At 45.1% G+C, this 22456-nt stretch overlaps 1 protein-coding gene across 1 annotated transcript in view; it reads right to left on the bottom strand.

The window, feature by feature from the left end:
• Positions 1-22200, bottom strand: part of EXOSC8 (exosome component 8) — a 29922-nt gene extending 7722 nt beyond the window's left edge. The window contains exons 1-8 of the mRNA XM_073662563.1: positions 22013-22200; positions 14788-14824; positions 13503-13566; positions 11337-11410; positions 11106-11151; positions 3952-4057; positions 3645-3690; positions 335-431 (exon numbers count right to left, since the gene is read on the bottom strand). Of these exons, the coding sequence (XP_073518664.1) occupies positions 335-431; positions 3645-3690; positions 3952-4057; positions 11106-11151; positions 11337-11410; positions 13503-13566; positions 14788-14824; positions 22013-22029 (487 nt within the window). The 5' untranslated portion in view covers positions 22030-22200. The remainder of the gene's footprint in view (positions 1-334; positions 432-3644; positions 3691-3951; positions 4058-11105; positions 11152-11336; positions 11411-13502; positions 13567-14787; positions 14825-22012) is intronic.
• Between the last annotated feature and the right edge of the window lie 256 nt (positions 22201-22456).

The raw sequence follows: 22456 nt of genomic DNA, 5'->3' as shown, positions 1-22456 counted from the left end.
CCCAAATCACCAGCGCTAGCTCGGTACAGACACTAAACAAGCAGCTGTGCAGAATAACTGTAAAATGCCTTCAGATGGGCCGATCGACTACGTATAAGTCGATCAGTGCTGCTCCACTGGCCTGATGGTAGCAGAAGGACTGTCAAGTCCCAATTCAGCATTGGGCTGTCGACAGCACATCTCCTGCCGATAACGATGATTACTATGCCGGCATAAACCATTACGTCGCCCAACGCATATTTACATAGGAAGATTTAGAGTTACTCGGCTTTATACATAGCTAAGAAACTGTAAAATGATGGATCTACATTAAAAATTATAATTTATAACTTACCATTTCTTAAGGCAGCTACCAATGCACATACACAGGCGTCAAGGAGGTTCCCATCATAATCCAAACAGATGAGATCACAATACAAAACCCATGCCAGCTACAAAGAGAAAATATACAACCAAGGTTATAAGTGACGTGCGCAATGTTTGGTCATTCTGCTTATCTCCGAACCATCATTACATACACATTCTGACAAAAGGGAAGGTAATCTGTCTCCTCTGTATATCTCCGAACTAATCTCCCAACACGCAACCTCCGGTCCTCCCGAGACCTCCTCCATCCTCTGGAATTCTGAGCCCCAACACGTCAGATTATTTACCACACTCGGAACTTTCAGAAGGAACCTGAAATCCCATCTCTTTAAGAAAGCTTACAGCCGGCCATGACACCGCTGCCACAACAACCCATATATTATATATATATATATATATATATTATATATATATTATATATATATATATATTAAATCACTGCCCTACCGCGTTCAGAATCGCCCGATCTATCAATATACAAAAAAAGTTAATCTGATCGGTAAACTGTGTAACGACAAAAAAAATCAAAACGCCAGAATTATGGGTTTTTGGTCGCCGCAACATTGCAACAAAATGCAATAACAGGCAATCAAAAGATTGTATCTACACCAAAATGATATTAATAAAAACGTCAGCTCGACACGAAAAAAAATAAGCCCTCACCCGGCCCGAGATCCCGAAAAATGGAGGCGCTACAGGTCTCAGAAAATGGGGAGGTTTTTTTTTTTTTCTTTTGCAAACTTTGCATCTTTTTTTTTTTTTTTTTTTCACCACTTAAATAAAAAAAGAACCTATACATGTTTGGTATCTACGAACCCGTAATGACCTGCGGAATCATAATGGCAGGTCAGTTTTATCATATAGTGAACGTGGGAAAAAAAAAATAAAAAAAGGGAAATTGCACTTTTTTTTGCAATTTCACCGCACTTAAAATTATTTTCCCGTTTCCCAGTACCCAATATGGTAAAACCAATGGTGTCATTCAAAAGTACAACTCGTCCTGCAATAAACAAGCCCTTACACGGCCATATTGACAGAAAATAAAAAAATAAAAAGTTATGGCTCTGGGAAGAAGGGGAGCAAAAAACAAACACAGAAAAAACCAAGGTGGTTTAAAGGGATTAAAAGAACATAGTAAGAGGAGCTTGTGCGCTCGGCAGAACAGTCAACATTTTATGTCTGCAAGTCATAAAAAATAAGTGTGAGGCAAAGAAGCTTGCCCAAAGCATTAACCTGGTCAAATTAGATCAACTTATTGTATTTTTTTTTTCAGCACCGTCATGTAATCTTTTTGGCTTTAAAGGGATTTTCCCAAGAACAAAGCACATTTTAATTAATAGATCTTTGAATAATAATATAATATCCCCAAGTAGAGGAGTTAAAAAAAAAAATGTTCCTGTGCTGAGATAATCTTATAAATGTGCCCCTGCTGTGTACTGTGTAATGGCTGTGTCTGACCGTGCAGGAACATGGTCTGATCATACCACATCTCCTGGGGGGGGAGGAAGCAAAAGAGAATACAGACAGGACAGTACAAGATCAAAGCTGCTGCTTTCTGTGAAGTAAAATATTTCCCTGCCTGTTTAACCCCTTTCCGACATTTGCAGTATACAGTATATAAGTCATAGTCGGGACGGACTTCTAAACCAATGCAGTATGTATACGTCATGTCAATCAAGAGATCACCGTGACTAAGAGCAAGGTGATCACATGATTGTCCCTGCTGTTTCTCACATCAGGGAACATGGCGTCGTCGTCCTGGTTCGCCCCTCCCCCCCACAACTAAGATCGCTGTGATTGGCTGTTCAATTCTGAACAGCCAATCGCAGCGTTTCTCAGTGTTTCAGGCAATCACATTGCCTGAAACACTGATGTCCAGCCTAGGATAAGTGCTGTAAGAGCCCCAATCACAGGCTGGAGCCTAGCAACATTGGCGTCACCAGGGCCAGCTCTGATTGGTGTGATCGATGTCATCGATCGATCGCACCAATCAGAGTGCAGACCTTGCAGTGACCGCCCTGTGCTTTTCCCCCTGCCTGCGCATCGCTGCTTCTACTGCTGCTGCTGTAGAAAGAAGAGTTCCTGATCCCTGATCTTTCTTAATCCACCCCAATCCCCCTTTTGCCACTGAGCACCGATCAATGCTTGATCGCTCGATTTTTTTCAGTTTTGTTTTTCGTGCATCCTGCTGCCGCTGAGCGCTGATCAGTGACACAGATCACTGATTAGCGTCCATCCATTTTTCTTCTCCCTCCTTTGCACCACCTCCATGTGTGCATCCTACAGCTGCCGAGCGTTGATCAGTGACGCAAATCACTAATCCGCACTCGTGCTCGCTGTTTTCCACTACTTTTTTTTTTTTTTTTTTTAACCCCACATCCGTGCGTGTGTCCTACAGCCTTCGAGTGCTGGTCGGTGACGAACATCACTGACCGACCTCCGGTTGTTTTTTTTGTAAAAAAAAAAAAAAAAAAAAAAAAAGAATTGAATAAAATAATTTAGATTAGCTGATAGTATTAGATTAGGGACAGTAAAAATATACTGTAGTAATCGTCATCTACTATGGTATTTTTTACTGAATTAAGTCAGGTTTAGTGTCAGTTGGCAAATTTTTATAATTGTTCTTTCACACATTGTATTTTTCGGGGGGGGAGGCACGGAGCGGTGCACAGGAGCCGGCTCCTGCAGCCAACACTGTGCCCGCTGCTAAAGAAAATGAATATGGTCTCAGGAAATGGCGACATTAAGCAAAAAAAAATTTTTTTTTTTTATTTTTTTTTTTTTTTTTACAAATTTCAGATTTTTCACCACTTAAATAAAAAACAAAAAAACAAACCTATACATGTTTGGCATCTGCGCACTTGTACTGACCTGGAGAATCATAACAGCAGATCAGATTTACCATATAGTGAACATAGATAAAAAACTGTTGTGAAATTGCACTTTTATATTGTCCTGCAAAAAACAGACCCTCATATGGCTATATTATTGAAAAAAAAATATGGCTCTTGGAAGAAAAAGAGGAAAAAAACGAAAGCGCAAAAATGTAAAATCACAAGGTCGTGAAGGGGTTAATCATTTGCCGACAACAGAGATATATGAAAGGACTTTTTGGGTGACAAGATGCGGTTTTAACCTGTGCTTTCTCTGCAGGTTTTAAGTAACATACAAGAAATCCTGCACACTGACAAACAGCGAGGGCAAAATGGTTTTCGTTTGCCCTTTATTTCTATGTTTGGTGTTGCATAAATCAATATTCAAAAAAATAAAATCCATACCTTGCCGCTTTCAATGCACAGGTCTTCTTTCTGTATAATCTGTGAACTAAACACATAAATTGATGGTCAATTATGGATCATTTTACCATTTTCACATGAGTCTATGCACTGGCATCTTCTCCTACCCAAACTCCACATAACATAAATATAGAATCATACAATGTTAGAGTTGGAAGGGACTAGATAGATAGATATGAGTATTATCTGTCTGTCTGTCTCTGCCATGTGGGTAAATTACAGATCTGCCACCACTTATAAGACCACTTCATTAGGTTCATTTCACATTATATTCTGAATTGAGTCTTACGTTTCGATGACGTCCGCTATGAACTGACTGGCGACCTGTGCCTCCTCTCCTGGCGGTCCGGGACGAAACCGTGAAGAACACAGCGGTGTGAGATCCACATTAGGTACTAAAAATAGGATTATGTAAGTCTGAATAGAAGCTTCGTAATCATCAGGTCCAATGTAGGATTACTTTATTGCATGGCAGAGAAATATTAGCTTCTCATCTGATACATCAACAATAAGATTAGACCGGATGTTACTGGTTTGTTACTTGTTTCACAATGACATCCAAATCCCTAAACCCTGGTTACTGGGTTCATTAAAAGCAATGAATGCAACTACAGTAATTGGTTATACTGCAACCTATTAAAACACTGAGGGGTCAACAAAAGTTGGGACCTATGATGAATATATGAAAAATAATGAGTTCACACTGCAACCGATTCATAGAGGTGTTTTGCCACTTTTGCTCCAGTAATGTGGTAGGAAACAACGCCAAGTATAACCTGGTATGGTCCAGTATCTGCAACTGCTCATCAAAGTATAATGCCTTTGAAAACAAGGCACAGAATGCACATTAATAAGATAACAGTATGTTAAAGGGAACCTGTCACCTGAAAACTACTATTAACCTGGAGACATGGGGTTAATCTGCAGTTAATAGCGTTGTCAACCTGCCCGGCGCCTGCACTTAAGAGCCCCGCTGCCAGGAGAAACACGTATATTACTTACCGGTAATGTGCTTTTTCGGAACCCATGACGGCACAACGAGAGAGGGGATCCGCCCTTCAAGGACAGGAAACCTTCAAGATAAAAAGGGCGGCGCCTCTCCCCGCTTCAGTGGATTACAGAGCATGAGAGGACTCTCCGGTTAGAGCACATAATTTTAATAACTATAACGAATTTCACCCATGTGAACACTCAACACCCACCCACCGGAAGGTTTACACCACAGTGACAGGGAGGGAATATAAAGGTGCCGTCATGGGTTCCGAAAAAACACATTACCGGTAAGTAATATACGTGTTTTTCTGTCACCCATGATGGCACAACGAGAGAATTACACAGAACCAAGTATGTGAGGGATGGACCACAGCCTGCAGAACCCTTCTCCCAAATGTGAGATCAGAGGAGGCAGAAAGGTCAAGTCTATAGTGGTTATAGAAAGTGGACGGAGATGACCATGTGGCCGCCTTACATATTTGCTCAATGGGCACGTCCGCCCTTTCTGCCCAGGAAGCAGCCATGCCCCGAGTAGAGTGGGCTTTCAAATTGTCAGGGGGATCTCTGCCTGACCCCGTTTAGGCCTTCACAATGGCTTCCCGGATCCACCTTGACAGAGTGCCTTTTGAGACCCTTAATCCCTTTCGGGAGCCCTGGAAGGAGATAAAGAGAGACCTATCCTTCCTCCATGAGCTTGTGGATGCTAAATAATGCATAAGGCATCTCCTGACATCCAAGGTATGAAACCTTTCCTCCTTGCTATTTTTGGGTTCAGGACAGAAGGATGGTAGGGCTATCTCCTGAGACATATGAAACCTAGAAACCACTTTAGGTAGGAAAGCAGGGTCTGGTCTCAAAACTACCCTATCGTCTAGCACTAGGGTAAAAGGTGGATCTGCCGACAAAGCCTGTAACTCACTAACCCTCCGTGCTGATGTTAAGGCCACCAGAAGTACTGTTTTTAGGGTGAGTAGTTTTATGGACCCTGAGCTAAGGGGCTCAAAGGGAGAACCTGTTAATGTGTTTAGCACCAAGTTTAAATCCCAAGAAGGGACTGGATTGGCTCTACTACATGCCCTCACGAACCTGGAAATCCACTTGTTACCGGCCAGATTATAACTGTATAAGGCTCCCAAGGCAGAGATTTGGACCTTTAAGGTGCTCACTGCTAGACCCTTTTCTAGCCCCTTTTGAAGAAATTCTAAAATGGCTGTAATGGGAACCCCCCCCCCCCCCCCCCCAGGGAAACTCCCTGAGATGATGACAAAAACTTCTTGCAGACTCTACTGTAAATCTTGGTAGTGACTGGCTTTCTACTCTTTAGAAGAGTAGTGACTAAATTTGATGAGAAACCCCTACCTTCTAGCAACGACCTCTCAAGTTCCAGTCCGCTAAGTGCAATCCTTTCACCTGAGGATGGAATATAGGCCCTTGAGCAAGAAGTTCGGGAATCTCTGGAAGAATCCAGGGGTTCGTGATGGACATGTTTCTTAGCCAGAAAAACCACGGCCTCTTGGGCCAGAAGGGGGCTATGAGGATCACTAGAGCCTGATCCTCCCGAATTTTCCTCAACACTGCTGGGATTAGGCACGTTGGGGGAAAGGCATAGGCCAGACTGAAATCCCACCTGCACTGGAAGGCGTCTACTACTAGCGGGTTCTCTAAGGGATTCAGTGAGCAGAACTTCTTTGCCTTGCTGTTCTGACGGGTTGCAAACAGGTCGACCTCTGGAGACCCCCACATGGCTACTAGCTGGCGGAAGATCGAGAGATTTAAAGCCCATTCTCCCTGTAATAATGGCCTGCGACTTAGAAAGTCGGCCTTCATGTTGTCCTCTCCTCTGATATGAAGGGCCCTTAACGAGAGAACTTTTCCCTCCACCAGCGAAAATATTCTCCCCGCAACCTGCATTAGTGACCTTGAACGGGTTCCCCCCTGGTGGTTCACATAAGCTACTGCAACCTGGTTGTCGGACAGGATCTTCACGTGATGACCTCCTAGTAGGGGCAAGAAGCTGATCAGTGCTTTCTCTACCGCCCGTAACTCCCACAAATTGGAGGACTCCAGACTCTCCTCCTGAGACCAAGTCCCCTGTATCAGGTGGTTGTCCAAGTGCGCCCCCCACCCCCTGGGGCTGGCGTCTGTAGTAATCACCCTGGTGAATTGGGGAACCCAAGAAATGCCTGTCTGGAACGTGCTTGTCTCCAACCACCAATACAGAGACTGAATCACATTCTGGGGGAGAGTTAGCCTGCTTTCTAGATGTCCCCTCAGGATCACTTCGTTTCTTAGTACGTCCCATTGGAACTCTCTTGAATGATATTGGGCCCAGGGTACCGCGGGGGATGCAGGAGGTGAGGGATCCCAACAGAGACATTGCCCCCCTGAGAGTCATGACTGGGTCCGCTATTGCTGCCGAAACTAGATTCTTTATTTTCTCCCTCTTTTGGTCGGGGAGGCGGAATTCTTGCCGAATTGAATCCAGCGTAAGGCCCAAAAAGATCTGAGTAGTGAGAGGGATCAATTTGGATTTTTCTAGGTTTAAACACCATCCTAAGTCTTCTAAGATGGTGCATACCTGATCGACCTGGCCCAGACAGTGATCGTATGTTTTGCTCACTATCAGGAAGTCGTCCAGATACGGAATGACCAGTCTGTCTTCCTCCCTGAGATGGGCTGTAACCTCCGCTATCAGTTTTGTGAATATGCGGGGCGCCACTGCCAGTCCGAAGGGAAGCGCTCTGTATTGGAAGTGCTTGATAATTCCCTGCATATTTACGGCTACCCTGAGGTATTTCTGAAAATTGTGATGGATCGGCACATGATAGTATGCGTCCTTTAGGTCCAACACTGCCATGTAGCAGCCGGGAAATAGAAGGGTTATAGCTGATTTTATTGTCTCCATCTTGAATGATGGAATGTTCAGGAACGCATTTAGCCTTCTCAGATTGAGGATGACTCTGTATGAATTGTCCGGCTTTTTTTATAAGGAATAAGGGGGAATAAAACCCCCCTCTTTCTTCTTGTGGAGACACCTCTAGCAGGACATTCTTATGTAGGAGAACTGATATTTCTTCCTCTAGTGCCCGTTGTTCCGGTAGAGAGGATCTTAAGGCAGTCAGAATAAACTTGTTTGGTGGATTCCTCCGAAACTCTAGCTTTAGCCCTGATTTCACAAAGTTGAGGATCCACCTGCTGGAAGAGATCTTTTCCCAGGCTGGAAGGGAGAGAGCCTCCCCCCCACCTGGGATAGAGTGTCACTTCGGCGGCTTGCGACTATCCTGGGAGGATCCGCCGAACAAAAATCCTTTCCCTTTCCTGGAATGATCCTCCCATCTAGATTGTTCCCCGGACGTCCTCCTGCGGCCAAATTTCTTCCTCTGAAAGGACTGCTTGAAGGATGGGATGGAAGGCTTAGGGAACCCTTTCTTACTGTCTCCCGCTTTTTCTAGGATTGAGTCCAGAGAGGTACCAAACAGAAAATCCCCCTCACATGGAAGAGAGCATAGTTTTCCTTTTGCCTGTATGTCCCCTGGGCAACACTTCAGCCAGACCGCTCTAGGGCCGGCGTTAGACAGGGCCGCAGATCTTGCCGCTAGTCTGGCGGAATCTGCCGAGGCGTCTGATAAGAAGGCCGCCACTCCCTTCAATACCGGCAGAGAGGCCAGAATGGAGTCCTGTGACTCACTGCTTTTAATCTGGTCCTCTAACCTGTCAAACTATACCATAAGGGACCTCGCTGTACAAGTTGCCGCTATGGCTGGCTTCAATGCCCCCGCTGCCGACTCCCAAGTACCCTTAAGGAAGGTATCTACCTTCCGGTCCAGCGGGTCTTTCAGCATCCCCGAATCCTCAAAAGGGAGGGAAGATCTCCTAGAAGCCTTGGATACTGCCACATCCAGCTTCGGGGCCTTACTCCAGGAAGCGGTATCCTCCTCACTAAATAGATATTTCCTTTTGAAGGACGATGGAAGGGGGCCCTTTTTATCCGGCCTATCCCACTCCTTCCTGATAAGACCCTGCACCTTATCATTAACAGGAAAAACTCGTTGCTTCTTGCGATCCAAGGTGCCAAACATAATATCCTGCACTGACTTCTTTGTTTTCTGGTCAACCAACCCCATTGTGGACCCGACAGCTTTTACCAAGCCATCCACACTTTTCAGGGGAAAACAATGACCTGGCCCTGCTCCGCTATCCGAGGAAGAAGAGTCAGTGGAGTCATCCAACATTCCCTCGTCGGACTCAGAGCCTGAAAGTGGGGGTGGAGTTTTTGCTCTATGGGCCTGGGATGGTTGGGAAAGGGATTTTAACGATCTCTCTACCTCAGACCTAACCAGAGTCTTTAAATTTGAAGAAAAAGTTGGGACTTCCTCCTCAATTGTCTCTTCAATACAGGACTGGCATAACCTTTTGGGCCAATCATTCGTTAGGCCACGTTCACACAGGGCACATACTCTATGCTTGGACTTCCCTTTACACTTCTTAGGGACATCCTGCTCATTACCGGAGGAAGGAGAGGCAGAGAGAGAGACAAAACAGAAAAGTCTACATTAATACGTCGACAGGGTACCGGAACGGGAGGCAGGACGGTATCCGATACTTCTCCTCTGGAGACCGCGGAATCATCAACCCTGTTGGAGCTATGCCGGCTGGATCTGGAATCCTTGGCGCTGCGTGTCCCAGAACGTCCACTGCTTCTACTCTGCACTGGACGCTGCTCCTGGGTACGCCTCTGGCGCCGAGGCTGCTGTGGCTGCTCCGTCTCCTCGTGCTGCTGCAGCTGCAGCATGGACTGCTGCTCTTGCTGCTGATGAGGTGGGGAGGGCTGCTGTGAGGCCATTACGCTGCACTGCGCCGCTGCCTGGCCGGTGATCTACCCTTAAGTACATCCATTGTGCCAGGGAGATCACCGCCGGCGTCCCCGCAGCTTCCGGTACCGCCCCCGGAAGGGGGTCAGGAGGTCCCGGCGCGCGTCATCGGGGCGCGACTTCCGGTTTCGTCATCTCCTGTTGCGCCCCGTGACGTCACATCCGGGACGCGGGGTTGTCGGCCACCATGCTGTGCAGGTGCCGCAAAACCACCGCCCGCACGCGGGGAGACCACATGCAGGCGCCCCCCGCGGCGCTTCCAGGATTCACGGGACTGGCCGCAGCAGAGACTGTGCCCTGCCAAACCCGACCGACCCCGGCCCAGGTAAGATGATCCTGATGCGGTCATCCTTGCGCCCGACGAGAAGGAAGGTCCCCCATCAAGGACAGGAAACCACTGAAGCGGGGAGAGGCGCCGCCCTTTTTATCTTGAAGGTTTTCTGTCCTTGAAGGGCGGATCCCCTGTCTCGTTGTGCAGTCATGGGTGACAGAAAAAATTATCTTTATTCCTCTCAGTAGCGTTCCGATTTTGTCACGGGGGCGGCGCCGGGTGGTATCAGTCACCGCTCTGTGTCACCGTGCACCCGGCAGTGACTGACAGCAGGATTAGGGTGGTTGTCAATCAGTGCCAGGGGCATGGTTACAGCCGCCACTCTCTACACTCAGAGCGGTGACTAAACCCGAACGGTGCCAGGAGGAATAAAATTAATTTTCTCCTGGTAACATGGGTCTAAGTACAGGCGCCGGGCAGATTCAGAACACTATTAACCTGCAGATTAACCCTGTATCTGCAGGTTAATAGCGTTTTTTCAGGTGAGAGGTTCCCTTTAATATGTCAGTTACCGTTATTAGAAGTGTTTTATACTTTACAATCCTCATCTGTAGAGTACAGAAAAATACTGTGATTTTCTGTTTACTGGACCAATGCCAAACGGGTGGGTATAGCGGTCCACTTGCTCTCAGGTAGAGATGTGGAGGGGGGCGCAGGATCAAAAGCAATTTGCTATTGTAAGTTGATCTTGTCTGGATGGACAGTAAAGGTAGGGAGTCTGCAGGAAGGCTCTGTCCTCTGCTGACCTCTCCAATGCTCTTCTGAGATATGACAGCTCTACACAAAAGACAGCGATGCTGATCTCTGTAAAGCACTGTGAAATTAATGGCGCTATATAAGTGAGTAAAATAAATACAGTACATAATTATGTGTGTGTTACGTGCATAAGGGCTCGTTCAGACGAGCGTATTATATGAACATGCACCACGGACGGCACACAGAGAGCGCAAGCACTCCTTATAGCCAATGTGCCAGAGCACATGGTCAATTTTCTGCTCAGAACAACGGTCTGCATGGGGGAAAAAAAAATATTTTGCAGCATGCACTACTTTAGTCCAACATACGGACCAGACTAATGCATGTAAATAGCAGGCAATTCCGGCACACATCCACAATTGGCGGACGTGACTAGCCCAGGTTTTTGTATGGCCATAAGAATCCAGCCTCCTGCACAGTATAGTGTGTGTTACGTGTATGTGTGCATGCATTTGTGTATTACTAAGTCTAGGAGATATAACATTTACTGACCAATATATCCTTTATTGGGAGCATCTGTTGGGGGGCTGGTAAATTCCTAAAATGAAAAACAAATAATATCCAATGAGTTCATAAAGTTTATGAAGAACTTAGGAAAGTAAGGTGTGAAGAGGAGCAGTGATGACTGTTCAGCGAGTATAATGCCGCAGATTACACATCCTGGCAACTCGGGCCGGTCCCCGAGGAGCGAATACTCCCTTCTCCGCACTTCACAGGACTTACTGCTTTAATGCCGCATATTACTGTGCAGTTCCCAAGCTTCACGAGAGCTGAGCCATCTGCTGTGGTGATGGAGCCTGTAATCAGATTAAATATATCAGCCCATTTCTGCGACCAGAAACTACATAGGACACAAAGTGCTAAACGCTGCGGTGACCACAGATGTCTCACATTCACATGAATATTACAAATAAATGAGCGGGATGAATGCTTCATCTACGATATGACAGATCCTGGTTGACCTTTTGGTTCCACCAGTTTGCAAGATAATGCTGGGAATTTATGGATTAAGCCTTCAAGTTCATGGAGTTGAAGCTCATGGTGGCATAAAAAGTTGCATGGTTTAGCCATAAATATTGCATGGCTACGTAGATGCAACCAGAAGATGAATATCTGGCACAGCACTGCTACATAGGGGGCGCTAAAACCTATTGAAGGACGTTTGTGTATGGATGGTAATTTTTTTAGGCAAGAGTCCCACGAAGGTTAGGTCAAACTTCACAAAGCTGGGTTCTATGGCTGCCATTCAGAAACCATCTGTATGAAATGTCAAAGCTCAAAGATATAGATGTTTGGAACCCAAACCCAGACTGTCGAGCAATGGATTAATATATTACGGTCTCATTTAATTATTTTGCAACAAGTTTGAACTTATCGAATCTTTCAACATGTATAAATACATGTGTGGTCAATACAAAGGGCCGGCATATGATTTATTCATTGTCAAGGACCTTACAAAGTCCATGGGACATTCATTACATGTGGAGGGCCGGCGATTCTGGCAGCTAAATAGGAAAGGCTTCTTTCCAGTTAGAGCAGCCAGACTGTGGGGAATGCCGACCACAAGAGGTAGTAGTGGCAATCAGGTCTTAAAAAAGGGCCAGAAACTTTTCACACAACAAATAGCATTGTGAGTTATAACTGGTGGAGAAAGATCAAACTTGATGGACCAGTGTCTTTTTTCAACCTTTGTAACTTACATATCAGACACAGAACTTTCACTGTAATTTGCATTCAAATAAAGGAGGTTTCATATAATGTGACGCTTTTCGGCTCTACTCGAGCCTTTCTTTCACATGAAAACAGCTAAGGTCTCATTGAGAAGTCATATTTTTTCGCATACGAGAAATACGGACCGATAATTTTGAACACAGTGTGGTCCGAGTGTTATCGGTTTTTGTCGTACATGGAGCAAAAAAAAAAGTCTCCATCTTCTCCTTTTTGACAGTCCATAAAAATCGGACTGCGCTCAGATGACATCCAAGTACAGTCCAATTTTTTTTCACGGACCCATAGACTTGCACTGACAATTTTGATCAGAACAGGTCTCTGCTTTTTCAAATGGACCAGTCGGTCCGAGGAGAAAAATCAGACATGTGAACAGCCCCATAGACTATCAGTAAGAGTGCTAGCTGTGAAAAACACTCATACGAGAAAAAACGAACGTCTGAATGAGCCCTAAGGTGGAGTCGAAATGCGTCACATTACATGATGCTTCATTCATTTGAATGAAAAGGACAATGAAAGTTCTGTGAAAAGTGAGTTGCAGTCTTCATTTCCTATATGCTTATGGGACTCCATCCCCAGGCGCGAGCACCATGAATTTTGGGACTGCCCAATAGATCCCCTCTATTGTAGCGTTCTTAAAAGTGGTCTAGACAGGATTCTGAAACATAGGAACGAGTAGACTGATAAACAGGGTGCATGGAAGGGTAGAAATCCCTAATATGGACCAGATCACATCACAATGATGTTTTAAGCAGCACTTCTTTTTTTTTATGGGTGAAACATTCAAAATAAATGTGTCAAAAACAAGCAATGTAAAGATATTCTCAAGGCTCTCCATTAAAGGGGTCCTCTGCTCAATAGGTAAGTTTCCCTGTTGATAGGCCTTGGGGTAAAACAATAAAAGACGGCATTACTCCCCCAGCCCTTCTTTCCCAGCTTCGGCGCTGCCGTTCTGATGGTCTCTGCCTGTCCGACCACCAGTGACTTGCCCGCTGATTAGCCAGTATGTCATCTAATATTGTTTTTCCCTTTAACATTTTTTTAGCACATTTAGCAATGCTCCAAAGGAGCGCTCCCATCAGATAATAAGAACAGGAATGGTGAAATTAAATTCGCTATTGTACCCATATTGTCGGCCATATTACAACCTACCAAACTCACCAACATTTATCGTGGTTGTCCTAAATTCACTCACATCCCGTCCGTCCGGCCGACAATTCTGCTTCTGTAAAACAGAGCATTAGAGTAAGTTCAGGCTCTGATCGAGCATATTCCTGACGGCCTCATTTTTAGCCGCTCTGTACCTGCGGCTCCATAAACAGGACACAGGCTGCCATAAACAGCAACGCTAAATGGGGGGAGGGCTGTTTAAACTTTCATATTTTTGAAGTTTTTATTTTCATTCATATTTTACGATTATTTTGCAATGTCTTTGACACTTGTCATTAGTCTCCCAAAGAAGGTTGAACGTGTGATCATCTACACAATAGACTGCCATACTGTATATTGCAATGCATTATGAAATTGACAATTTAGTATTAAGTTATAACAGGGCAGACACGGGCGAAGGGGTGGAGGCGGCGATGGCCGTCAGAAATTATAGCTGCCATTTTAAATGCTTCTGCCATGCTTGACAGCATCATTAATAGAATCTGTCACCAGGTTTTTTGCTACCTCATCTGAGAACACCATAATGTAGGGACAGAGACCCGGATTCCAACGATGTATTACTTACTAGGTGCAGCTGTTGTGATACAATCAGAGCTTTTAGATGTAACATGTAGCAGATCTCAGAAAGCTGCCCCCGCCTCCGTATATACATAGTCTATAGACAGTGCGCTGCTTATCACAGAAGGTGAACTATCATGCACCTCTGCTGTAGTCCCAGCAATGATAATCACCAGGTGATAAAACCTTCAGTGTAAGTAAACAGCACACAGCCTGATAAGTGACACATTTGTGTTTTAACCCCTACCTCATGCAGTACTCAGATTATATATAAAAAAAACAGCTGACAGATTCCCTTTAAAGAGGTTAAAGTGTAACGGTCAGTGCTGGCTCCAATCGCATCAGTGACTCTCGGGTGGCCGCTATCTGACAGAGCTGCATGGAGCGTGATCAGCTCCAGGTCCTGACCCATGTAGGGATGTGCACAGTACAGGGGCTTCTGCAGAATTTCAACTTATTCTGTAGTTTTCACCTTTTGCAGAAGATGAAATTTGTGTCAAACTCGTATCCCCAATATACGAGCTCCACCACTGTGGTCAGCACTGCAGCCTTGCAGCGCTGGGGTCCGACCAAGGACATCATCTGCCTGGGATAGCTCCGTCCTCCCCGTCTCTGCATAGAGCCCCTTATGGTTCAGGGCCTGAAGTGGTGGCAATATCTGTACTGCGCTGTGGAGTATGCTGCCGCTATATCAGTAACAAAAATGCTTTGTACTTACTAGAAACTTCCTGTAATATTCTAACGGCTCCACTGTTCTGTTGGAGACAAGACAATGAGAGATTAGAAATGACATGTACATCCCTGCAGGAGGAATACGCAGCAATATAGCAGATCCAGATTTCACAATATAAACTGCACACATTATTAAAACCTTAGAACCAGTGAGATGGGTGTACTTACTTTGCAAATCTATGTTAGAATGGCTGTATATTAAAATAAACATTTTAAAAGTTCAGATGGCGTTTAGGCGATAAGACGAAAAAGGATGTCAGACATTCTGACATGGATTTTCAAAGTGAGTACACCAGCCTCATCAGGTCTAAGATCTATTTAATAATCTAAACAGTTTGTGCTGTGAAATCTTTACTTTAAACTTGGGTAAAATTCCTTTAACTCAACATGACTGAGCTGATTAATGCTGAATTACCATCATAAGCATATAAAAACAAAGGTGGGAGCGCACAATCAGGCATGTGGGCTGACTATCTAATGGCTATGGGAGATGGCAGCCGAGAAAAGAAATGGGAATTTGCCCAATGTTTTTTCTCTCATGGGAGATATATCAGCGCCAGGGATGTCTGGTAGCGGCTTGCTCCCTGTGAAACTCCCCTTAGCTTTTGGTGACCGCTGCCATTGTTCTATGGATCAGGCTCAGGATCGAGGCCCCCCAAGTGTAACCGATACGATTAGAGCCAGCTCAGGTCGCAACAGGTTAACCTTTTAAATGCTGCCGCCAAGAGTCACAGCAGAATGTAAAAAGCTTTAACATGGTGACCTTCACTACTGACGACCATTGCCCTTTCCCTGTTCAACACAATCGCAGGGTGTCGATGAACTGCCATAGAAGTCGGGGGCCACAGTGACTGCCGAGTCAGACGCCCTGAGAAGTTCAGCCTGTGGCTGGGGTTCATAGGAAATCGGCAACTTCACAATACATTACAATACTATAGTAGTGCAGTGTATTTTATAGGCGATCAAATGATCACAGGATAAAATCACCTAAGAGGACTAATTAAAAAGGCATTAAAAATATTTAAAAATATATAAAGTACAGACCAAAAGTTTGGACACACCTTCTCATTTAAAGATTTTTCTGTATTTTCATGACTTTGAAAATTGTACATTCACACTGATGGCATCAAAACTATGAATTAACACATGTGGAATTATATACTTAACAAAAAAGTGTGAAACAACTGAAAATAAGTCTTATATTCTAGGTTCTTCAAAGTAGCCACCTTTTGCTTTGATGACTGCTTTGCACACTCTTGGCATTCTCTTGATGAGCTTCAAGAGGTAGTCACCGGAAATGGTTTTCCCTTCACAGGTGTGCCCTGTCAGGTTTAATAAGTGGGATTTCTTGCCTTATAAATGGAGTTGGGACCATCTGTTGTGTTGTGCAGAAGTCTGGTGGATACACAGCTGATAGTCCTACTGAATAGACTGTTAGAATTTGTATTATGGCAAGAAAAAGAAGCTAAGTAAAGAAAAACGTGTGGCCATCATTACTTTAAGAAATGAAGGTCAGTCAGTCTGAAAAATTGGGCAAACTTTGAAAATGTCCCCAAGTTCAGTTGCAAAAACCATCAAGCGCTACAAAGAAACTGGCTCACATGAGGACCGCCCCAGGAAAGGAAGACCAAGAGTCACCTCTGCTTCTGAGGATAAGTTTATCCGAGTCACCAGCCTCAGAATTCGCAGGTTAACAGCAGCTCAGATTAGAGACCAAGTCAATGCCAAACAGAGTTCTAGCAGCAGACACATTTCTACAACAACTGTTAAGAGGAGACTTTGTGCAGCAGGCCTTCATGGTAAAATAGCTGCTAGGAAACCACTGCTAAGGACAGGCAACAAGCAGACGAGACTTGTTTGGGCTAAAGAACACAAGGAATGGACATTAGACCAGTGGAAATCTGTGCTTTGGTCTGTTGAGTCCAAATTTGAGATCTTTGGTTTCAACCACTGTGTCTTTGTGCGACGCAGAAAAGGTGAACGGATGGACTCTACATGCCTGGTTCCCACCGTGAAGCATGGAGGAGGAGGTGTGATGGTGTGGGGGTGCTTTGCTGGTGACACTGTTGGGAATTTATTCAAAATTGAAGGCATACTGAACCAGCATGGCTACCACAGCATCTTGCAGTGGCATGCTATTCCATCCGGTTTGCGTTTAGTTGGACCATCATTTATTTTTCAACAGGACAATGACCCCAAACACACCTCCAGGCTGTGTAAGGGCTATTTGACCAAGAAGGAGAGTGATGGGGTGCTACGCCAGATGACCTGGCCTCCACAGTCACCAGACCTGAACTCAATCGAGATGGTTTTGGGTGAGCTGGACCGCAGAGTGAAGGCAAAAGGGCCAACAAGTGCTAAGCGTCTCTGGGAACTCCTTCAAGATTGTTGGGAGACCATTTCCGGTGACTACCTCTTGAAGCTCATCAAGAGAATGCCAAGAGTGTGCAAAGCAGTCATCAAAGCAAAAGGTAGCTACTTTGAAGAACCTAGAATATAAGACATATTTTCAGTTGTTTCACACTTTTTTGTTAAGTATATAATTCCACATGTGTTAATTCATAGTTTTGATGCCTTCAGTGTGAATGTCCAATTTTCAAAGTCATGAAAATACAGAAAAATCTTTAAATGAGAAGGTGTGTCCAAACTTTTGGTCTGTACTGTATATACAAAAAAAAAACTATATACCATAAGTTTTAAATTGTCTTTTTTCCTCAATAGCAAATAATAAAATGTAAAAAATAAAACAATTACATAGTTGTACATGCCGAGTGAGAAATTACCCAAAATAATAAAATATGAATGTTTATCAGTAAGGTGAATGTCAAAACGGAAAAAAAAAAAATTAAATGGCCGAATTTAAGTTAGTTTGGATCACCTCCCTTTCCCTCTAAAAAAATGCATTAAAAAGCAATCAAAACATTGTACGTACCCCAAAATGGTATCATTAAAACTATAGATTGATGCCAAAAAAAATGAAAGTGAGGGGAGAAAAAAAAAAAAAAAGAAGAAGAGAAAAATTTGTCCTCAAAGGGAACCTGTCAAGTGAAAAAACGCTGCAGATATGGAGTTAATCTGCAGGTTAATAGTGTTCTGAACCTGCCTGGCGCCAGCATTTAGGAGCCCCCTAAGTGCAGGTGCTGGGCAGGTTCAGAATGCTATTAATCCCATATCTGCAGGTTAATAGCATTTTTTTTCAAACGACAGGTTCCCTTTAAGTCTGCAGTTACTCTATGTAACTGCAGACTTGTGAATCCTCACAGCGAGCAGTATCAGGATTCTCCAGGAGCCGGTGGGTAAGTGACTGCACGTATGTGATTTGCATACGAGTGTATTGAGCGAGGCCGGGCACGTCTACTCCGAACGTGAACTGGAGAATCCTCATAGTGTGCAGTGTGTGGAGTCACAAATCTGCAGTAAGACAGAGACTGCAGATGTGTTCCCCAAGCCTGGACAACCCCTTTAAAGGGGTTTAAAGAGTTTTTTCAACAAACATCCAATTTTAACCACGGGATGTGGCAACCTGCAGTCACCACTGTAGGGGAAATACATGACGGCCATTAAGATACATGAAGAGCTCCGGTGGAATCTATAGAGAAGCATCCCGAGCAGGCAGCCCCTCTGTGACCTCCATATTGGCAGATTTCACTACAAAACGGCTTATCTGCAAAAAAAAAAGCTGAAATATGGGACACATTTTGTATCCAACAAGGATTTTCTGCATATAAATCCAGGGCTGTGGAGTCCGTAAGCCAAACCTCCGACTCCTCAATTTCTATGACATCAACTCCACGACTCCGACTCCCTCATACACGGCTCATGTCTAAGGGATAGAAGTCTAGACCCTTAGATCAGGAATAGGACATTTCATAACTTTCCCAAATTCTTATGAAAAAAATATTCTCCACAAACTGCATTGAACTACTGTACTCAATTTATTATATATTTTAGGAGTCGGAGTCGGTCCATTTTATACCAACTCCATCACCCTGTATAAATCCTCTGCGGCTGCACAACATGTAACGATTGTATCACTTGAAGGGAACCTGTCCTGTCCTTTGTAGTATCTACACAGCCCCCATTGCGTTGTTAGTGATGCAGTGTGCATCACTAACACGCTTTTTTCATTAAAATCGGTGCTAATATCATGTGTAAAAAGAAGTTTATATGTTTATATCATACCTGCTCGTTTAGTCATAGAGGTGTGATTCCTCGCATTTAGTCAGGGCTGGCGCTGCCCACGCCATTTGAATTCTGTCCCCGGTTTATGCTGACGTCACTATGCCGCGCTTGCGCAGTGTGTATATTGGCCAGACGCACTTGTTGATCTGGGAGCCGCGCATGCGCTGTGATGAGTGGCTGCGCACAGTGAAGTTGGGAACTACACACAGCACGTGCGCGGGGAGCCGCTCGTCACAGCAGGACATGACAGGTTCCCTTAAGGCTATGTGCCCACGATGCAGAAATGCTCCGGATTTTTTCCTGAGCGTTTCTGCAGCTCCCTGGCAGAAAAAAACGCATGCGGATTGTACATGCGGATCGTACATGCGTTTTCCTGCCAGGGACAAGCGGACGTTAAGCGTTCTTCACATGCATTTCCGCATGCGGGTTGACAAGCGTTTTCCAAGCGATTTTAGCATCACTTGGAAAGTGCTTGACAACTTGGTCACACTATATAAATCCATGCAAACGGCTTGGATTTATATAGTGTGACCCGAGAGAATGTAAAAAAATAAATATATACTTACCCCCCGATGGCCCGCGCTGTCTTGACTCGCTCGGTCCCGGCTGCCAGCAGCGGTACACTGAAGGACCTGCCGACATCAGCGTCGCGTGACCCGTCACATGACTGATGTCAGCGCAGGTCCTTCATTCCATCGCGAAGTGCCGGGAAGCAAGGAGGAGCGCACCGCGGGCCGCCAGAAGGTAGGTATACATTTATTTTTTATTTTATTCTTTTTTTACAGTTTTTTTAATGGTACCTGGGTGTGGATGAGCCCCTCCTCTCCACTACACCCGGGTACCATCCGCACATTAGAACGCGCCAATTACGCAAGTACAGATGCAGTCTTGTGGAATTGGCGCATTCCAATGCAAGTCAATGGCGGCGAAAACGCAGCACTTCCGCAAAATAATTGGTAGTGCTGCGTTTTTTTCCGCAATGATAAGGCTATGTGCCCACGATGCAGAAATGCTGCATATTTTTTACGCTTCTCCCTGGCAGGAAAAACGCATGCGTTTTTTACATGCGTTTTTCCCGCCAGGTAGAAGCGTTTGTCAAGCGTCTTTGCATGCATTTCTGCATGCAGGTTATCAAGCGCTTTTCCAAGCGATTTTAGCATCACTTGGAAAGTGCTTGACAACTTGTTCACACTATATACATTCATGCAACCAGCATGGATTTATAGTAGTGTGACAAAGTTAGTTAAAAAAAAAGAATAAGAATGGGAAAAAATAAAAAAATAAAGTTTATACTCACCTTCCGGTGTCCTCCCGGTGTTATCTCCGCTGCGTCCGGTGTGTTGGGCGGCTCGCGCTGTTGTGAAGGACCTGCGGTGACGTCATTGAGCCATGTGATGGGTCACATGACTCATTGACGTCATGGCAGGTCCTTCACAACAGCGCGAGCATTGCAAGAGACCGGACGGAGCAGACAAAACACCGGGAGGACATCGGAAGGTGAGTATAAACTTTATTTTTTTATTTTAAATTCTTTTTTTTACAGTTTCTATAGTACCCAGGTCTGGAGGAGAGTCTCCTCTCCTCCAGACTTGGGTACCATCCGCACATAGAAACGCATAATATCCGTGTGTACAAATTTACTGACACGGATATTATGCGTTTCAATGCAAGTCAATGGCGGCGATTACACTGCGTGTCCGCAAAATTAATGGACATGCTGCGGATTTTTGAGCGCAGCATAAACGCTGCGGAAACATCTGCAGGATGGGCATTGACATTGCGGCTTGTCATTGGGGACCATGGGGGACGGATTAACAAGCGTTTCCCAAGCATTTATGCTGTGAAATTCTGCAGCATATACGCTTGTAAAACGCTACGTGGGCACTCAGCCTAATCCGCAGCGGAAATTTCCGCAGCATGTGCACAGCACATTCGGATTATCATTGGGGGACATGGCAGGCCTTCTACCATGCGTTTTTAAGCGTTTCTGCAGCGTTTTTGCCGCTGTGTGCCCACGATGAGTTTTTTAAGCGTTTCCGCAGTGGCAAAAACGCCGTAGAAATGCTTAAAAAACGCATGGTAGAAGGCCTGCCATGTCCCCCAATGATAATTCGCATGTGCTGTGCTGCGCTGTGCACATGCTGCGGAAATTTCCGCTGCGGATTATCATTGCGGAAAAAAACACAGCACTACCAATTATTTTGCGGAAGCGCTGCATTTTTGCCGCCATTGACTTGCATTAGAACACGCCAATTCCGCAAGACTGCATCTGTACTTGCGTAATTGGCGCGTTCTAATGTGCAGATGGTACCCGGGTGTGGAGGACAGGAGATTCTCCTCCGGACCCGGGTACCATAGAACCTGTGAAAAAAAAGAATAAAATAAAAAATAAAGATTATATTCACCTTCCGACGGCCCCCGGACTCCTTCTCTGTGCTAGCCTACAGATTGCGCAGGACTGAACGACCTTCAGTACAGTGTACCGCGAGATGCCGGCAGCCAGCACAGGAGCGCAGCAAGTCTCCGGGGGCCATCGGAGGGTAAGTATAGGTTTATTTTTTATTTTTTGACATTCTCTCGGGTCACACTATATAAATCCATGCTGTTTGCATGGATTTATATAGTGTGACAGAGATGTCAAGCACTTTTCAAGTGATGCTAAAATCGCCTGGAAAGCGCTTCACATCCACATGTCCCTGGCAGGAAAACGCATGTACAATCCGCATGCGTTTTTTTTCTGCCAGGGAGATGCAGAATGGGCACATAGCCTATAATTGGAGATCTACATGAGACATCATCCCAGGACCGAGGATTTGGGGTCTGAAAACTTACTATTTGTGGCATCACTGGGTGCAGCAGCAATGTGGACTGTGGGGGGGCTGCAGTCAGTAGGGGCCATGTTAGGCACTGCCTACCTCTGACCTATCAGTCATTACTGGCACAGACCCCCTTCTCGCTGTACCCTGCCCTGTGCGCCCACATCATGCCCAGCACAGACTCCCCGTGTAACGCTGCAGGTGGTCACTCACTTGTATCCGGCAGCCATCTCTTCACTTTCAACATGTGTCAGCAGCAGAGAACATGCGGGTGAGGAGAGGACATGTATGTGGAGGCGCTACATGTACTGTGCAGACACAGCGGCCGCGGCGGCTCACAGGAAGTCACCGCACGTGTGCTGCTGCCTGGAAACATATCCTGCGCCGCACTGCTCCCTCTGCTGGACACAAGCAGGAACTGCGTCGCCACAACACAGTGCAAGGGAATCCATGCTATCCGCTGGTGTCTGAGGTCTGTCCATCATCCATCTATACATCTGTCTGTCTAGCCATCTCCTACCTATCACATACTGTTCTGTGTATCATATCTATCTCTCACACTGTACAGCAGTATCTATTTATCTCATATCTATCTATCTACAATATCTAGCTACACTATCTATCTACAATATCTATCATTTTCTTGACATACTATGT

Source organism: Phyllobates terribilis, unplaced genomic scaffold (assembly GCF_046119375.1).
Source record: "Phyllobates terribilis strain yellow unplaced genomic scaffold, ASM4611937v1 Scaffold_2__4_contigs__length_985480577, whole genome shotgun sequence".
Classification (NCBI taxonomy): domain Eukaryota; kingdom Metazoa; phylum Chordata; class Amphibia; order Anura; family Dendrobatidae; genus Phyllobates; species Phyllobates terribilis.
The sequence above is the reverse complement of the archived record's forward strand: the minus strand, read 5'-3'. Positions and strand labels throughout refer to the sequence as shown.